The 17,065-nt window shown below is 42.5% G+C and overlaps 1 protein-coding gene across 3 annotated transcripts in view; it reads left to right on the top strand.

Moving 5' to 3' along the window:
• The window catches only part of RIC1 (RIC1 partner of RAB6A GEF complex), a 105,197-nt gene that overhangs the window by 26,204 nt on the left and 61,928 nt on the right, over window positions 1–17,065 (top strand). For all 3 annotated transcript variants that reach the window (XM_083186000.1, XM_083185999.1, XM_083185997.1), the window contains exon 3: window positions 2,526–2,605. In XM_083186000.1, coding sequence (XP_083042126.1) covers window positions 2,526–2,605 — 80 coding nt within the window. The remainder of the gene's footprint in view (window positions 1–2,525; window positions 2,606–17,065) is intronic.

Genomic DNA, 17,065 nt, shown 5'->3' with positions numbered 1-17,065 from the left:
ACTGAAGAATATCTTGTTTCACCCTTCATTACACTGCGAGTGCAGCATATGATGAAGCCTGATTGGCTGCACAGTACAGCCAACCATGAGATCCGGTATGCCACTCATGGGAGCGCTGAATCCTGCATACACACTTGCTGACCTTTGTGGTTTGTTCCAATATAAGTTGTGAAGATATTGGGGGGTATTTAATCTCCCGCAGCCATCTCCCAATGGGGGAGATGACTGCGGGCCCTATTCAATGCTGTCTTCCCTGACAGCATTGAACAGGAGATCACGGCAGAATGAGCCCAACTTCACAAGCAGTCTGCCGAGAATGGCCGGGAAGTGACTATGTATCCCCCTTTTGTTAATGGAGGTCATTCAAATGTTGTTGTTTTTTTATGAGTTTTGCAGTTCTCGCTAGTATAAAATGTATAATAAAATCTGTTTTTCTGTGCTGTTCAGACTTTTGTGGAAACTTTGGGAAGTCTCCTGGGTAATGAGAATGAAGTATGCTTCAATGGAATGCAGAGAGAATGGGACAAGTGTGTGCCAGTCACATATCTATTGTGGAATATTCTGCACATTAACTCCTTGCATTACAGTTCATTTATATGAAGCAATTAAAATCTATGTAAAAATGGTAGTGATTATAACATTTTTACCAGCACAGAGTATATTGTTTATTAATGGGAACATTAAGTCATAGCCAGATTAAGGGAAGGGGGGCGGGGGGAGACACACGAGGTACTGTATCCCCGGCACCCTCGGACAGAGCTCAGAGGCTGCTACTATTCTTGCAAGTGTCATTATAGATGATGCAGTAGTTATTTTTTTTTTTCTATTTTTATAAAAGATTAGCCTCTCAAGCAGTAACCAGGCATTATTAAACCATTACTTTAAATCTAATATGCTCCAGTGGTTTGAATTTGCTTTTAAATTTATTATACTTCACCTATACCTAGGGAGGCTTTTTCCGTTTCCCAGATTCCGGGATTCTCCCGAAATTCGGGTGTTTGAAAAAGCCTCCATACACCATCTCTCTCCCCAGTGCGGCAGCAGCAGTGCCGCTGCTGACTGTGCCTTTGTGATGCCGCAGCTTATACATGGTTAAGCGCCCATGTTTAAAGATGGCTGTGTGCTCCACTTGGACACAGTGTGGCACGCATCTCTTAATATGCTGGGTTACACTGTTTAGTAGGGAGGAGTTATGTGGCTGCAACTTCCGCCTCCTCTGATCGTTGTTGATTGTACTCTGTGGAAGGCGGAGTGTACGCCGAATCTCTGCTCTGACGCTACTTCTGGTTCCGGGCTCTGGTGATGTGTTCCACTGCAATTTGCTAATGTTCTGATTGGACAATTTTTTTTTCCAGAATTCCTCATTTATATTAGAGCCAAGACTCCTTTGTGTGCAGGTGGTAGTTACTTCAGTGTTTCTTGGCAAGAATGTATCTTTATCAACCAAATTAATATTTAATATATTTTTACATATTAAAAAGTATGTTTTGCTTATATTGTACATAACATGTACTAAATTAGTATGAAAACATTGTTTAGAAACCTTTTTATTTTTCTCTACACCAATATTTTTAGTTTTGCTGTGCGACTACAGTTTTGTTCTTGCTGACACCTACATTTTAATGCAGACTCTCTTGGTTTCCCTGCCACGTGCAGTGTGTGCACAGCTTATGTAACCCATTAGAGGGGCCTGGCATGCCTCAGAAAACAGGCCTGTTTTTATTCAAATTGTGGCTGAAAAGTGATAGAACACGTAATTAATTTACTTAAGTTACTTAATTGGTATTAAGCTAAAAGCTTAAAACCATAATAGTGATGAAGATTTCAGGTCCAACGACAGCTGTCTATATATACTGCACTATCCAAATCAATGTAGTTGAGCAGATAACACTTGTATTCATTACAGTAGGTCAATGTACTGACACTGTTTTACGCTGTATTCTGTAGCGTCAGCAAATGCGATAACAAAAGCTCCAAATAAGGGTGCTTAAAGTGCCGGATACCTGGATATTCACTTCATTCTATATCAGATATACACTGTGGCTGTTAGGTTGGCACACGGTTCACTTTACTTTTAGCACAGTACATTGGACTATTAGTAATCAATGGAAGGGAATAAGCTAGCGGTTCAAAGTATCAATTAACCGCTGCAAAATATCACTAGTTATGATGTCATCAAAAACCTAATACCAGCTATCATTTTATTTTTTTATTTTATTTACTTTTTTTCCTAATAAATATTCAATTGTTTGTACATCAGTGTCCTTATTTCTTCGCTTCTAATAAACCTAATTACACAGATTTCAAATCTGTCATTACAGTCCAGGTTTTAAGACTATCCATGCTTGAGTTGATTCATACATCAAATAAACTGAGGTACTAATTGAGTCGTCATTGCTCAACCATGGATTTTCTGAAAACCTGGTCTGTAATGGCAGAGTTTACAACACTACGCATGTTGTAATATAGGTAAACCTATATAAGAAATGACTGTATAATCATATTGTCCTTTTCTTTGTTTCCAGACTGCCAATGGATATATGTTGTTTTTTGATATTGTTCCATCAGGAGAGGACAAGTATTTATATGAACCTGTGTATCCAAAGTAAGTAGTGTTTTTGTTTTTCTATTTTTACTTCAGTGTAATTTAATAATCATTCTCAAGTGTGTATCTTTTTGTGAATGAGGCGCTGTGGTAAAAAACTCATGCTTCTGGGCATTGTCTTGGGACAACTCAAATGTATTGTTTTTTATACATACTCCTGTCAGAAATCTTTGTCTGCACTAGATAAAAATCTGCTACAATTGTGTAACCAGTTTAGAAATGTTGTCTTGTTTGCATGGCTGTAATTGCTTTAATTCCAAGCTAGTGTCTGACTGAAAATATCAAACGAAACGTGCAAATCTGTAGTGCCAATGCTTGGGCCTTATATTATACAGATTGGAAGCTCCACTGGGGCAGGGACTGATGTGAATGTTCAAATATTGTCTGTAAAGTGCTGCGGAATATGTGTGTGTTATATAAGAATCTGTGGTACTTATGTAGTACCAGGGCACCCAATAAGCAATTTGCTTAGTGGACTATTCTGCGTAAGGAAATCGCATCACATGTCCCGTTTTAGTGCCATGCGATGTGATCTTCCTAAGTAAGTTATTCACTGCTCCCTCGCCCCAGGCTTATCGCATTGCATGCCATTGCACATCACGCAAAATGGCATGTGATTTTATAGGGTGCGATGCCATTAACTTTACTATACTGCAATGACATGCAATGTGACCTTTTCATACCCCCACTGTCCACGTCGGCGTGTCGTAGATTTTATATAGTGTGGCGCGCCCCGCGAGGGGACGCGGATTACTTTACATGTATTCCGCGTCCCCTCTAGGGGCTCGCCACGCTTTGGGCTCAGGGCAGTATTCAATGAGAAAAATTCTCCGTGTTTTAAGGCGAGTTTGTGCTTTTCTCGCGTTGGACGGAGACTTTTGCTCTCAAAAAGCGAGCAACCCTATTCAATGTGCACTTCTCGCCGTCTTTCGAAGTGATTTTCGCTGTGTCTCTCCGTGTAGCAATTCTCCATCTTTTCATGGAGAAGTGGAATATGAACTTTTACAAAAAAAGGTTTATTGTTTTAATTTTGGTGTCAAAAAATCAGGAATTTTTATCTGTGAAAGGGCATGCTATTTTTATTCATGTGCTTACATTTATAAACAGAAATCAAGTGAAACAGCAAGAATAATGATAATTAATGAAGAAAAAAGAATAATAATAGAGTCCCTATGAAGGCAGTGCATTTGCCTTGGGAAGCAGCCTCAGAGCATGGAGAATGTGGCGAAAGGGATTAGTAGCACCCAGAGTCTTCCTTCCACATGAACTCTTCCAGGTACGACTCCAAATTTTTGCGGGACGTGCCTCCTTGGCGCTTGTTTCGCCATTTACACACCCTCCACATCCGCTCAATGTTTTGCCTGGGAACCCCTGACTCAGGGTCCACAAAGTTAAATTGATGGTTCACACGCGCGTGCTCATATCCTGCCTGCTGAAGCTGCTCCGTGTTGTAGGCCCTCCAACAATCCGGATAGATCATCGATCCAGGAGCAACAAAATCGTTGATGGTGGCCATGAAAGTACTGGCATCTCTCTTCTCAACTGCAGTGACAAAGCAGGCACCAGTCTCCCTTCAAATTCCTCCAAAAATCTCCTGCTGAGGCAGCACCCTTCCCACATGATTTTTACGCTTCACGAAGAGGCTTTCATCCACTTCGACCACCATGCCGGGACCACCACTTTGCCTATGGGGCTGGTAAATTAAGTCCATAGTGCATGCCTCCCACATCAAGCCGTTGTACTGCACTGCAGTTTTGATAGACCTGTGCAGTTCCCGGTCACAACATGGCACACTTGTCATCTCCTCCGCCCAGGATAGATAAAGCGGACAAGTGTGAGGAAGGGTAAACGGCACCCCGGGAACCAGTGCGCCGCTCTGAGGCTCACCTTTTTGCGGAAGGCCTTAATGTGGCAGCGCCACATGCTTTCCTTCAGGGATTGCTGCATTGGGTGCCCGTTCACACAATTTTGCGTGACCGGCAGCAACTGGTGGCGCTGGAAAACCAGTGATGGCAGATGAACATGGTGACTGGTTCACCTGCCATCACTGTCACCTCTGTCGCGTTCTCAGCTCTCCCTGATGCAGCCATCACTGGGGCAGATGTATTATAGCAGCGCTTATCGCGCCGCTATAATACTTCCTGCTTCGCCTCATTAGCGAGGCGAAGCAGGAGGGGAGACCGACAAGATGTATTAACATCTTGTCTGCCGAACTCCCCCCTCCGGCGATGTCCCCTCCTGGAGATAGCGCATCAGTTTACACTGATGCGCTGTCTCCTGTCCCCCGGCCGGCTGCACTGGGCATGCGCGGGATCTCGCTACTCACGCGAGATCCCCAGCGCAGCCCACAGCTGACAGCAGGGACAGCGCTGTCCCTGCTGTTTAGATAGGGCTTCGCCAGCCTGATGCTGACCGTTCATACATTCGGCCTGCTATCATTTAGATAGCAGCGCCGATATGGACAGGGGAGCATAGCGCCTCTGTCCTGTACCGCACGCTGGCTGCTTCATACATGGGGAGAAGCGGTATCAGTGCACATAACGTGCGCTGATACCCCTTCTCCCCCATAATGACCCTTCATACATCTGCCCCACTGTCAGTTATTCACCTCAGACTGAATCTGACAGGGACCGGGAACACTTACGCAAGTTCTGACTGACTACGCTATTTGCGCAGCCTACGCTTATTCTGAAAGCACAGCTACGATAACTGGCAAATGTCCATACCATATTAACTAGTGAGATCGCATCACACAGCACTAAAACGGGCCGTGCGTTGTGATTTCCTTACACTAGCGTACGTATGTTAATTGGGCACCCTGTTACTACATAAGTACCGAATCTGTTAATAAATGAATATTAGTGTGTAGCTGATGGCTGGTTACAACCAGTAAAATAAATGCTTCTCATATCGGCCTGGCCAGCCTATGGCTCTGTTTGTTATCACCAAGGATTACTCTCCAGACTAAACCAACAAAGAGGGGATAAGGTTGTATTGTCGACCAGACTTGGGTCGACAGGGTTCTAGGTTGACATGGATGAAGGTCAACATGGTTTTAGGTCGAGAACTGCATTAGGTCGACATGGGTTAGGTTGACAGGTCGCGAAGTTAACATGGGTTTTTCACTGTTTTGAGCCGACATGTGCCGACAGGCGGTATTTCATGCCCTACCATCCACTAGGACATAGTGGGAGAATAAAAAAGTGTGCCAAGCACATCGAGGCACCGTGTGCGAGCGAAGCGAGCAATGCAAGGGGCTTCAGTTGACTTCCAACGGTGTCCATGTCGACATTCGGGTGAAAAAAACCATGTCGACCTAAGTCTGGTCGACAATACGATCCCCACACCAAAAGAGTATACTGGTGTAATAATGCCTGTTTCATAGAAACATAGAAACATAGAATTTGACGGCAGATAAGAACCATTTGGCCCATCTAGTCTGCCCCTTTTTTACCCTTCAGGTAAACTCAACCCTTTTTAATCCTTATTTCTTTGTAAGGATATTCATATGCCTATCCCAAGCATGTTTAAATTGTTCTACTGTCTTAGCCTCTACCACCTCTGATGGGAGGCTATTCCACTTATCCACTACCCTTTCTGTGAAGTAATTCTTTCTAACATTTCCCCTGAACCTACCTCCCTCCAGTTTCAGTGCATGTCCTCGTGTTTTATTACTTGTTTTCCTTTGAAGAAAATTTCCTACCTGTACTATGTTAAAACCCTTGATAGATTTGAAGATTTCTATCATGTCCCCCCTTTCCCTTCTCTGCTCCAAACTATACATGTTAAGATCTTTTAGTCTATCCAGGTAAGTTTTGTGATGTAGGCCATGAACCATTTTAGTTGCCCTTCTTTGTACACTCTCCAATGTATTTATATCCTTCTGAAGATATGGCCTCCAGAACTGGACACAGTATTCCAGATGAGGTCGTACCAATGACCTATAAAGTGGCATTATTACGTCTTTTTTTCTGCTACTGATTCCTCTCCCTATGCAACCAAGCATCTGACTAGCCTTCCTCATTGCTTTGTTACATTGCCTCCCTGCCTTTAAGTCACTTGAAATAGTGACTCCTAGATCTCTTTCCTCCTCAGTAGTTTCCATTATAGTACCCTTGATACTATATTGAGCCTTTGGGTTTTTGAGTCCCAAGTGCATAATTTTGCATTTTTTAGCATTAAACTGTAGTTGCCATTCTCTTGACCAATTCTCAAGTTTACTTAGATCATCAGTCATTTGATTTACCCCTCCTGGTGTGTCTACTCTGTTGCATATTTTTGTATCATCTGCAAAAAAGCATACTTTCCCTTCAATACCATTTGCAATGTCACTAACAAAGATATTAAAGAGCACTGGTCCAAGTACAGATCCCTGGGGTACTCCACTGGTAACATGTCCCTCCATAGAATGCACTCCATTTACGACAACTGTCTGTTTCCTATCCTGCAACCAGGTTCTTATCCATTTAATTGTTTTATAATCCAATCCCACACTTTCAAGTTTATTTAGCAGCCTGCGATGTGGGACAGTGTCAAATGCCTTACTAAAGTCTAGATATGCCACATCTACAGCCCCCCCTTCATCTAGTATTTTGGTCACGGAGTCAAAAAAGTCAATGAGACTTGTTTGGCATGATCTCCCTGCAGTAAAACCATGCTGTTTTGGATCCTGTAAGTTGTTTAATTTAAGATATTCCACTATTCTTTCTTTTAATAGTGTTTCCATTATTGTCCCTACTACTGATGTAAGGCTCACTGGTCTGTAGTTACTTGCTTCTTCTTTGCTTCCGCTTTTGTGCAGTGGAACTACATTTGCTTTTCTCCAGTCCTCTGGAACTGCACCTGTATCTAGTGACTGGTTGAATAAATCTGTTAATGGCGCTACCAACACATCTTTTAGTTCTTTTAGTATCCTTGGATGCACTCCGTCTGGCCCCATTGATTTATCCACTTTCAGTCTTGAAAGTTCTGTTAGGACTTTCTCCCTAGTAAATGTACCTCCATCTACCTTATTTTTATGAATGTCCTTGCAACTTAACTGTGGTCCCTTCCCTTCTCCTTCTATAGTGAATACAGAGCAAAAGTAATTATTTAGATGATCTGCAATTGCCTTGTCTCCCTCCACCAAATTCTCAGTGTCTGTCCGCAGTCTTATTATTCCTCCATTTGATTTTCTCCTTTCACTTATATACTTAAAAAAAGTTTTGTTTCCTTTATCTACCGACTGAGCCATTTTCTCCTCAGCTTGTGCCTTGGCACGCCTGATCACTTTCTTAGCCTCTTTGTGTCTGGCAAGATACACTTCTTTGTCATTATTATAATATTTTGAGTCTGCTTGTATGTCCTAAAGGCCATCTTTTTTGCTTTTACACTAGTTGATACCTCTTTTGTAAACCACACTGGCTTCCTTTTCCTGGTATTTTTCTTAACCCTTTTGATACAAAGGTCCGTTGCCTTTAGTATTGCACTTTTTAATTTTCTCCACCTCTCCTGCACTCCTTTCAAGTTCATCCAATGCGCTAATGAGTCGCTTAAACATCTCCCCATTTTTGCAAAGTCAGCCTTCCTAAAATCCAACACCTTAGTTTTTGTGTGACTGGAGTTGGACCCTGCCTTGATATTAAACCATACTGCTTGATGATCACTGGATCCCAGGTTCTCACCCACATATATGTCTGATATCCTGTCACCATTTGTGAGTATTAAATCTAATATTGAGTCTTTGCGAGTAGGCTCCCTCACCAATTGCTTGAGAGAGGCTCCCTGTAGGGAATTTAGAAATTTGCCACTTGTAGATGATCTTGCAAAAGACTCCTCCCAATTCACATCAGGTAGATTAAAGTCTCCCATGATTATGACTTCTCCCTTTAAAGCCATTTTAGTGACATCAAGCAATAGGCTCCTGTCCAAATCCTGCCCCTGGCCTGGTGGCCTATAGATGACCCCAGTACGAATAATGTCCTTCTCCCCCATTTCTATGGTCACCCAAAGGGCCTCAGTTTTTTCTTCAATGTTTTGTATTAAAGTAGCATTTATGTTTTTCTTTACATACATTGCTACCCCTCCTCCGATTCTTCCCATTCTGTCCTTCCTAAATAAATTGTATCCTGGTATAGCTACGTCCCAGCCATGGTTCTCATTCCACCATGTCTCTGTGATAGCCACAATGTCTAGGTCATCCCTTGTTTCCTGGTTGTTCTGAGACACACTGCATCCGCATGCCAAAATACAGAAACCCTGTACTGGGGCTGCAGACTGTTTTGTTTATGGGGGAAAAAGTTTGCTGCCATTTGTTTGTTGAGGAAACGTAAATGCCAGTCAAGGGTGCATCTTGCCTGCCAGATATTTGACACTGCTGTGGTGTTTTGTAGCATTTAGAGCTAATGTAAATAACAGACAAAAGCCACAATATATTACTAATCCACTGTGTTTTATCCTTTAGGCCGATTACTACCCTGGTGTCTCCTAAGCCTGTATAAGACTGCCTGTGTGGAGCACAAGGTGCTCCTTCCTACAGCCCCCAACACACATGCTTTCCATTCCCATCTCTCTGCACTCTCCTTCATGCTGTTCTGACTAGAGCAAACAGAGGGGGAGGAGGATAGTGTATGTTCAGGACAGGTTGAAGAAAGATTGCTAATATTAGAAACAAAAATACATTATAAAGCTGGGAATAACACCTCATCATGCATTCATTGTTTTACATCTTATTATCTAGTCTGAAAACAAGTTTTTGAATATTTTTATAAGAACTTGTAAAATGTTTTAAAGTGGTTTTGTCCACCAACATTCAAATTAGTGACACACTAATTACGACTACATTCCCAAATCCTAATTCGTTTTCTATGGTTATGCATGAATAATCTATAAAACCGAATGCAGGTGTGTACAGTATAGCCCCAGGGAATTGCACTCTGAAGTGATGGTAAATAGTTAAAGTAGTGTGGTATGCTTCACAAAGATCTTTGTGTTGTCTGTACATGCCTGTCCCGGATCCTCTCATCTTCCATTTGTAGGGGCAGGAGCATTTTGTGTCTGACTGTAGCAGCTTTATTCTCACTCCTGCAAATATTTGTTGTCTAAGGCAGGGGTTCTCAATCTTTTTTCGAATCGCGGCACCCTAGATTATCAGAGTTTTTCCATGGCACCCCTAGGCACAAAAAATATATATATAAAATTAAGTAGATTGTGCTTATATGTGCTTCTTGGGTTCAGTTATGTGTTAAGGGGCATGATTTGCTTCTGATTGTACACACATTTTATGATTGGTTGCCACCAGCACTGGCTTTGTCCATAAATTGATCATAAATCATTTAAATTGGTCTTGGACCACCAACCCGTGGCACCTCTTCTTCAAGTGTCCTGAGGCACCACAGGGAGCCACGGCACAGTTTGGGAACCACTGGTCTAAGGAATTTATCTCTTTGCACTTCTCGCCTTGTATCATTTATTTTAAATATGGTTTCATAAGCAGAACACTCCACAAGGTATTGAAGGAAAGCACGTGCATTCTAATACACAGTTTGCAAATTAATCCATTTCTTTTTTTCAAAGTTGCACTTTTCTCTCGCAATTGGTCACAACTGTGTGTTAAAATGACAAGCAATGTTATAGAACTATTTACATTTCTAACAAGCTCCCATGTAGTAAGTGTTGCTGGTCCCATATCTGTTGGGCCTCGTAGCCAAGTGTTGACTGCTGTTAATTGTGTGCGATTTATAATGTGCAGCTTTATTTTCAAACTTCCCATTATGTATTGGCTTTTATCTCTTACCTGCACAGAAGCCAACAGACTAACCAGCATGAGTGCACTTGGTGGTTCCACCCTTCAAACCAGTTACATTAGCAAATGCAATAGGGCTACCCTTTTTTATTTTTTAAACTTTCCTTTCAAAAGTATATTTGGATGAAGATATATCCCTATAGATTGTAAGCTTGCAGCAGGGCTTTCCTACCTCCAAAACTCTCTGTTACCCAGTTGGTTTTATTACTGTCTACTATTGTAAAGGGCTACGGAATCAGCTGCCTATATAAGAAACTGTAAATAAATAATAAGTGAAGAGTTTGCAATGCACACTTGCAAGTTCACTTTACTGAAACAAATATTACCTTACCTTTAAAATCCGTTGCTACTTCGCCTAACGCCAAATGGTTGCAAGTAACATGTCCAATATCTCACATTATGGGGTATATGCCATTCATAACATGTTGCTAAGCTGGCCAGGCATCTAATGCCCTTATACCATGTCAAATGGTACCTAAGCATCTGAATAGCTGGACAGCAGGGGTTAAAGTGATGGGGAACTCAGTGGAACTGCGTTTCACCACCAGTAATGGTAGGGGGAACTTAGTTCCACCTGAACCACAGCCCTGAACAGTAATTCCAACAGAAAAGCTGGTCCCAGCGGCTTCCTTTTCTGGCACGACGTATGTGATCAATAATATGAGGGAAAAGGGGAAGGGAATTATTCCGCACTGATATATCCTTTTGATGTAGATTAGCTTAAACATTATAGGAATGCCACCTAAATAATACTGTGTATATATACTGTCTCATAAAAATACAATGAATACATAGAAGTCTTACTCAGACGCTTGAGCCACAGCGCTGACACGGAGAGAGATAGCCAGCGTGTGCTCAGTTCAGATAGCACGCGGCTGATGGCTGCCTAGCATACCAGTGTAGCACTGTCAGTGACTTAAATAAATATATGTATTATATACTGTTATTCTGTGATTGCCAAACCCATATGTACATATGATTTAACATACCAATAACAAAGCATAAAAAACGGCAGAGAATTAAGGGAATTTTTTTCTCTGACAAAGTTGGATGGTGTGTATGCGCCAATACACTGGTGCGCAACGCAATATAGGAACACCACCAACATACTGTGATAACACACTGTCACACAGTGTGACTACAGGGAATACACAGGATCCTAAACTTATATATGTGTAAGCCGCAGCGCTGACACGGAGAGAAAACAGCCAGCGCTTGCTAAGTACACACAGCACGCGGCAGAAGATTATCTCTACCTAATATATATGTACAGCGCTGCTTGCTATCATACTAAAATATAGAGGATATCTAGTTTGCACCAGATTAGGTGCTCACATTGAGGGGATTAACCTGTTATAAATGACCGCTGAATATTACAGCATATGTAGCGGCAAGTCACCGCACAGGTCAGAGATATAACAAACAGATGTTGTCAGACATATCTTGGGAACCCCATATGACCTGTATTTTTACTCTCTGAAGGCTATTTGCACAAGTGATTTATACACTAGCAATAAAACCGTATGAAACGACAGGGATATAAAAAGTCTCTTATGATAAAATCGGATGGTGTGTACACACTAATAAATTGGTGCGTCAAGCAATACAGAAATATCGCCCAATGAATAACTGTGATAATATACTGTTTCAATGAGCACAAATATAGTGACTACACAAAAACCTAACTTGTATGCTTAGGTTACAGCGCTGACACTAAGGGAAACAGCCAGCATTTATTTAACATACACGGTATGCGGCTGAGAGCTGTTTCTTGCCCAATACATAAGTGTAATGTTGCTCATTAATAGATTAAAGTCTAGAAGATACATTATCGGCACCAGATGAGGTGCTTAGATTTATCTGCAAATCATTGTTGAACACTGTAGCGTATATAGCGGCAAATAACCGCACGGAACGCTATCTCAAAAAAACAAGTGTAGCAGAATGTATCTCTAGAACTTTAAGAATACCGTATATTGTCACCTTTGGATGATAAATTTATGTGCATGTGTGATTTGGCATATTAGCGATAAAGCAAAAAAACTGCGGAAATACAAAAGGTGTTTTTTCTGACAATATTGGATGAAGTGCCTACACCAAAAAATTGGTTAAAAAATCCATAAAATACACAGGGGCCTGATACTGGGGCTGGTGCAGCAGTGCTAACACCAAGGGCAACGACCAGTATCTGTCCAGCGCACCTAATTTACAGCCCAAGGCTATTTAACCTGATACAAATAAAGGTATACCAAGTCAGAAAATAACATTTAATTAATGAACATCGAATAACAGATTAGAAAATTATGAGACAGAAACACAAAGCAATCAAGTAAGCATCTACATCACGATCAATTTTAATCACTTTTCTAACCTTTATGCACTTCTATATACTTGTTCTAATGAGAATCAGTAATTAGAATGCTCCTTCTATTTTAAAGCATACCCAATAAAAGTTGAATTTTAATAAAATACTCAATTAGTTGGACGCCCTCTTATAGCGATCTGCAGAGTGCACCCACCCAATCTCTACTGTTTCCCTTCCCCCCTTTTTTTGTATACGACGTATGTGATGTCATGCTGTCACCACTGCTCAGGTGAATATGAGAGGAGAGGTAGCTGCTGGACAGAAATGTGTCATATGTCAGATATATGAAATGGGCACTTACTGTGGACATTTTTTGCAAGGGGTACTACTGCTTTGGGCATTATGTATATAATACTACTGTAGGCATTATGTGCAAGGTATACTACTGTGTGTGTATACGTGTAAATAGACAATTGTGTCATAACGTGAATAAGGAGCACTACATTGTGCTCTAACATGAATCAGGGTCACTACATGTGGTGTAATGTGAATATGATTGTGCTACTGTGTTGCATAAATTGAATTGGGAGTACTATTTTGAGATCACTATCCCTTTATAAAGTATCAGAGGTTTGCATGGGGTGCCAAAAACCCTGGCAGTACCCAGGACTACACCTAATGGGGGAGAAGGGGGGTCCGTGGCATGGGAAATGAGTTCCACCACCTCTCTTGGACCACTTTAAGCCCTGCTGGACAGTGCTATTGTTCGTTGCCTTGCAAATACATTTCAATGCAGCTAACATGCTAACTGATATGGCAGCACATACTAGGCTGGGGAGAGAATCAATAGAAAAAAAAACAATGCAAAAGATCAAATTTTGCCTAAGGTGACACAACAGAGCCTTCAACATAAGCTCAATTTTGCATATACCAGAAAATATGTGCACCCACTGGTCGATTTACAAAAAAATGCAACATCTTACACAATAAATATGGATGATATAAAGCTTGATAATGATATTCTTTATCTTAAAGAACTGAAACAGAAAAAAAACAGTGAAAGTGGTTTTATTTTCACATAATGCACTCACATGTGAATGTTGTTATTAAAATGCATATCTGTGATCTTTTTCCAACCGGCACTGGTTTTCCTCTTAAATCCTCAGTGGAACTTGATAGAGATAGAAATAGTGCAAATACCATTTTGATATCCTAAAATGTATTGGACAAACTCTCACATGATAAAGATAAAATCAAGCATGTTAAGACCGCCATACTCTAGGGCGACTTGCCCTAAGGACAAGTCAGCCCTGATTTTCGTCTGAGCTTCCCTGGCAGCCAATCAGCGGCCGCCCGGTCTTTTGAATAGAATGGTTTCTATTCTCCCGCTCGCCGTGGGGACCGCAGAGCAGCGGGAGAATAGAAACCATCCTATTCAAAAGACCGGGCGGCCGCTGATTGGCTGAGTAGGATTTATTTCCGGACCACTCCCTGCTCCCCGGACAGGTCCCCACTGCCAGCCTGCTCCTGATGCTCCCCCAGACGGCTGCACATGATTAATCTTATGTGCAGACCGTCCGACATCTGGATCTGATCCGATGCGCACGGGACCGCGCATCAGATCAGATGTCATATCCTACGCAATTTGGCCAATTTCACCCGATTTCTCGGCCCAATCCTCCAGAATCGGGTGAAATCGGGGCCAAATCGCGTAGTGTATGGGGGCCTTAACCCTTATGGGTAACGGATTCCATCAACAAAGGATTGGAAGTAGCTCACCTCATACAGACTCATACTTGCCTACTTTTGAAAACAAGTTTCAGGGAGATTCCAGGCGCTAGTAAAATTTGCAGCACCAATGAGGCGGGAGTCTGCGCATGTGCGAATATGCACATGTGCAAGCCCCCTGGTAGAATGCCTTCGATGACTTTCACACTCGCTGGGGCATTCGCTCCAGTATTGGAGGACACAGGGCACTAGCAGGGGAAAGCCCAGTGTTTTATGGGTGCGCCAATAAAAACGCTGGACGTACCCCTGTGAACACAAGCGTGCCTATGCCTGCTTGGGGCAGACGATTGACATCAGCTCCCACCCTGAATTCGGCCAGGATGAAAGTCAGTCAGTAGAAGGGGAAAATAAATCATTTCATGGGGAGCGACCATCGAATGATTTCTCTCCCGCATGGCCACATGCAAGGGGATGTGTAAATGTACACATCCACTTTCATGTTAATGCGGGCGTGTTTGGCGTGATGTTGAATTGCGCTTACCTGCTCGCTAGGCTGCAAATATATGCAATCTAGTGAACAGGTCTGAATCAGGCACATAGTCTATTGTACACAGCCACACCATATAACACACAGCACATTATTACATTATACACCGCTCAACCCATATTACATTATACACACCCCAATATTACATTATACACAGCCCCCTCCCCCCACACAAACACATTACACAATGCATTATATACACAGCCCCCCTCCCCCCACACAAACACATTACACCATGTGCACACAGTTGCTCCCTCATATTACAGCACCACTCCCAAGCACCTGCCTGTGTTGCTCCTTCCAAGGGAGTGCAGGGACCCTGCAGGGCGATGGGAGCAATCTGTCTGGTGGTGGGGGAAGCAGCATAGGGCAGCCGGGTGACAGGACAGAGCAGGGAGAGCAGCAGCCTGATGCACTGAGTGTGGTGGGCGTGGCCAACCTTGAAAGCCCTGGCTGTTGCTGACTCCCCTGCTCCTCCCATCCACACACTTCCTGTCCCTGACTGTGGCAGCAGCTCGGACATGTTTATCCACAACCCTGCGGTGGCCGGCTGTGATGATTTAGCGTGCAGGCCCCGGCGCACATGCGCAGCCCGGATTCTGTCACAGTGACCCCAAAAACCGGGAGGTGCCGGTAGGTTTGCGGGGCAGCGGGAGGCTGACATAGAAGTCGGGAGCCTCCCGCTGAATGCGGGAGGATAGGCATGTATGTACAGACTGCAGGGTCTAACAATAGCCCACCAGCGGTAAGGGCCAAGCAGAACGAAGATTCCACATCCCCAACGTCAAAGAGGGTCCGTTCGGTGGTGATAGTTGGCTTAAAAAAACACAAACACTCCCTGAACATTGAACACACTTACACACATTTATTTATTATTTATTTATTAGCAGTTTCTTATATACTGTAGCGCACACAAATTCCGCAGCGCTTTACAGGGTATAGTTGAACATTCACATCAGTCCCTGCCCCAGTGGAGCTTACAATCTATATTCCCTACCACATATACACGCACACAGTCAGTCTAGGGTTAATTTATTTGTTGGAAGCCAATTAGCCTACCAGTATATTTTTGGATTGTGGGAGGAAACCCACGCAAGTACGGGGAGAATATACAAACTCCGCACAGTTAGGGCCATGAATCGAATCAAACCCATGACCTCAGTGCTGTGAGGCAGTAATGCTAACCATTACAACATACATACCTATGTTGACACTGGGTTGTGCAATTTAATAGGGGTCACCCTTGTAGATACCTTCAATTAACTTTGTGGTCAGGCTGATTTGTCGGTTCCCCTCATAGAACTTAAAGTATTGATAACATTCAGTTCTATGGAATGTGGACAGCCAATCACCGGCTATCTAAGGTGATTGGCTGCTAGGATTCTTTTTGACAAAAGTCAGTGGAAACCTAAAAATATCTAAACCTATTTGGAACCAGCCGAGTTGTTGGTCTGCCAAAATGTCTGATTTTGAAAAAAATTACCCTATGCGATCCTAATTCCCCAACAGTTGAACATTTTCCTTGTCAAAATCGTAAGTGTTGCAAGTGAATATTTAGCAGTTATAGGACAGAGCAGTAGGGTCATTTGTTTCCACAGGCAGCACATTGTGCTTTGTTGCATATTTCTGTTATATAAATGTCCTGGGTAGTGACTTTTCACCACACTGGTGATTTTTTTGACAAATCTCATTCAATCATTTTGGCCCTTCTGAACAATATTGGTCAAAATATCGGTAAGTGTGTTTGCTACAAACGACTATGCACGGGCCTGCTGCTCGTTCATCATGGTTGTTCTCCGACTATCTTTCACAAAAAGCTATAGATTCTCTGTAGATCGTTGGTCACATCGTTCATTATGTATGTACAATATCGTTTGTCTAGGACACTGGGGAAGTTCAAGGGATATTGGTCACCAATATCTTTCAGTGCATACGTAGTCTAGTGTGTAGGCACCTGAAGAGGACATACTATTTTGTCAGGAAAGTGGTTAGGGTCACTTCTGTCTAAAGTTCTAAATTTACTTTGTTAGACCTAAGCTCTACCTAAAATGTTCATGGTTTCATTTTAGAGAATTGCCCTATATTGTGTGCTGAAAT

Source organism: Crinia signifera, chromosome 1 (assembly GCF_055691185.1).
Source record: "Crinia signifera chromosome 1, ASM5569118v1, whole genome shotgun sequence".
Classification (NCBI taxonomy): domain Eukaryota; kingdom Metazoa; phylum Chordata; class Amphibia; order Anura; family Myobatrachidae; genus Crinia; species Crinia signifera.
The sequence above is the reverse complement of the archived record's forward strand: the minus strand, read 5'-3'. Positions and strand labels throughout refer to the sequence as shown.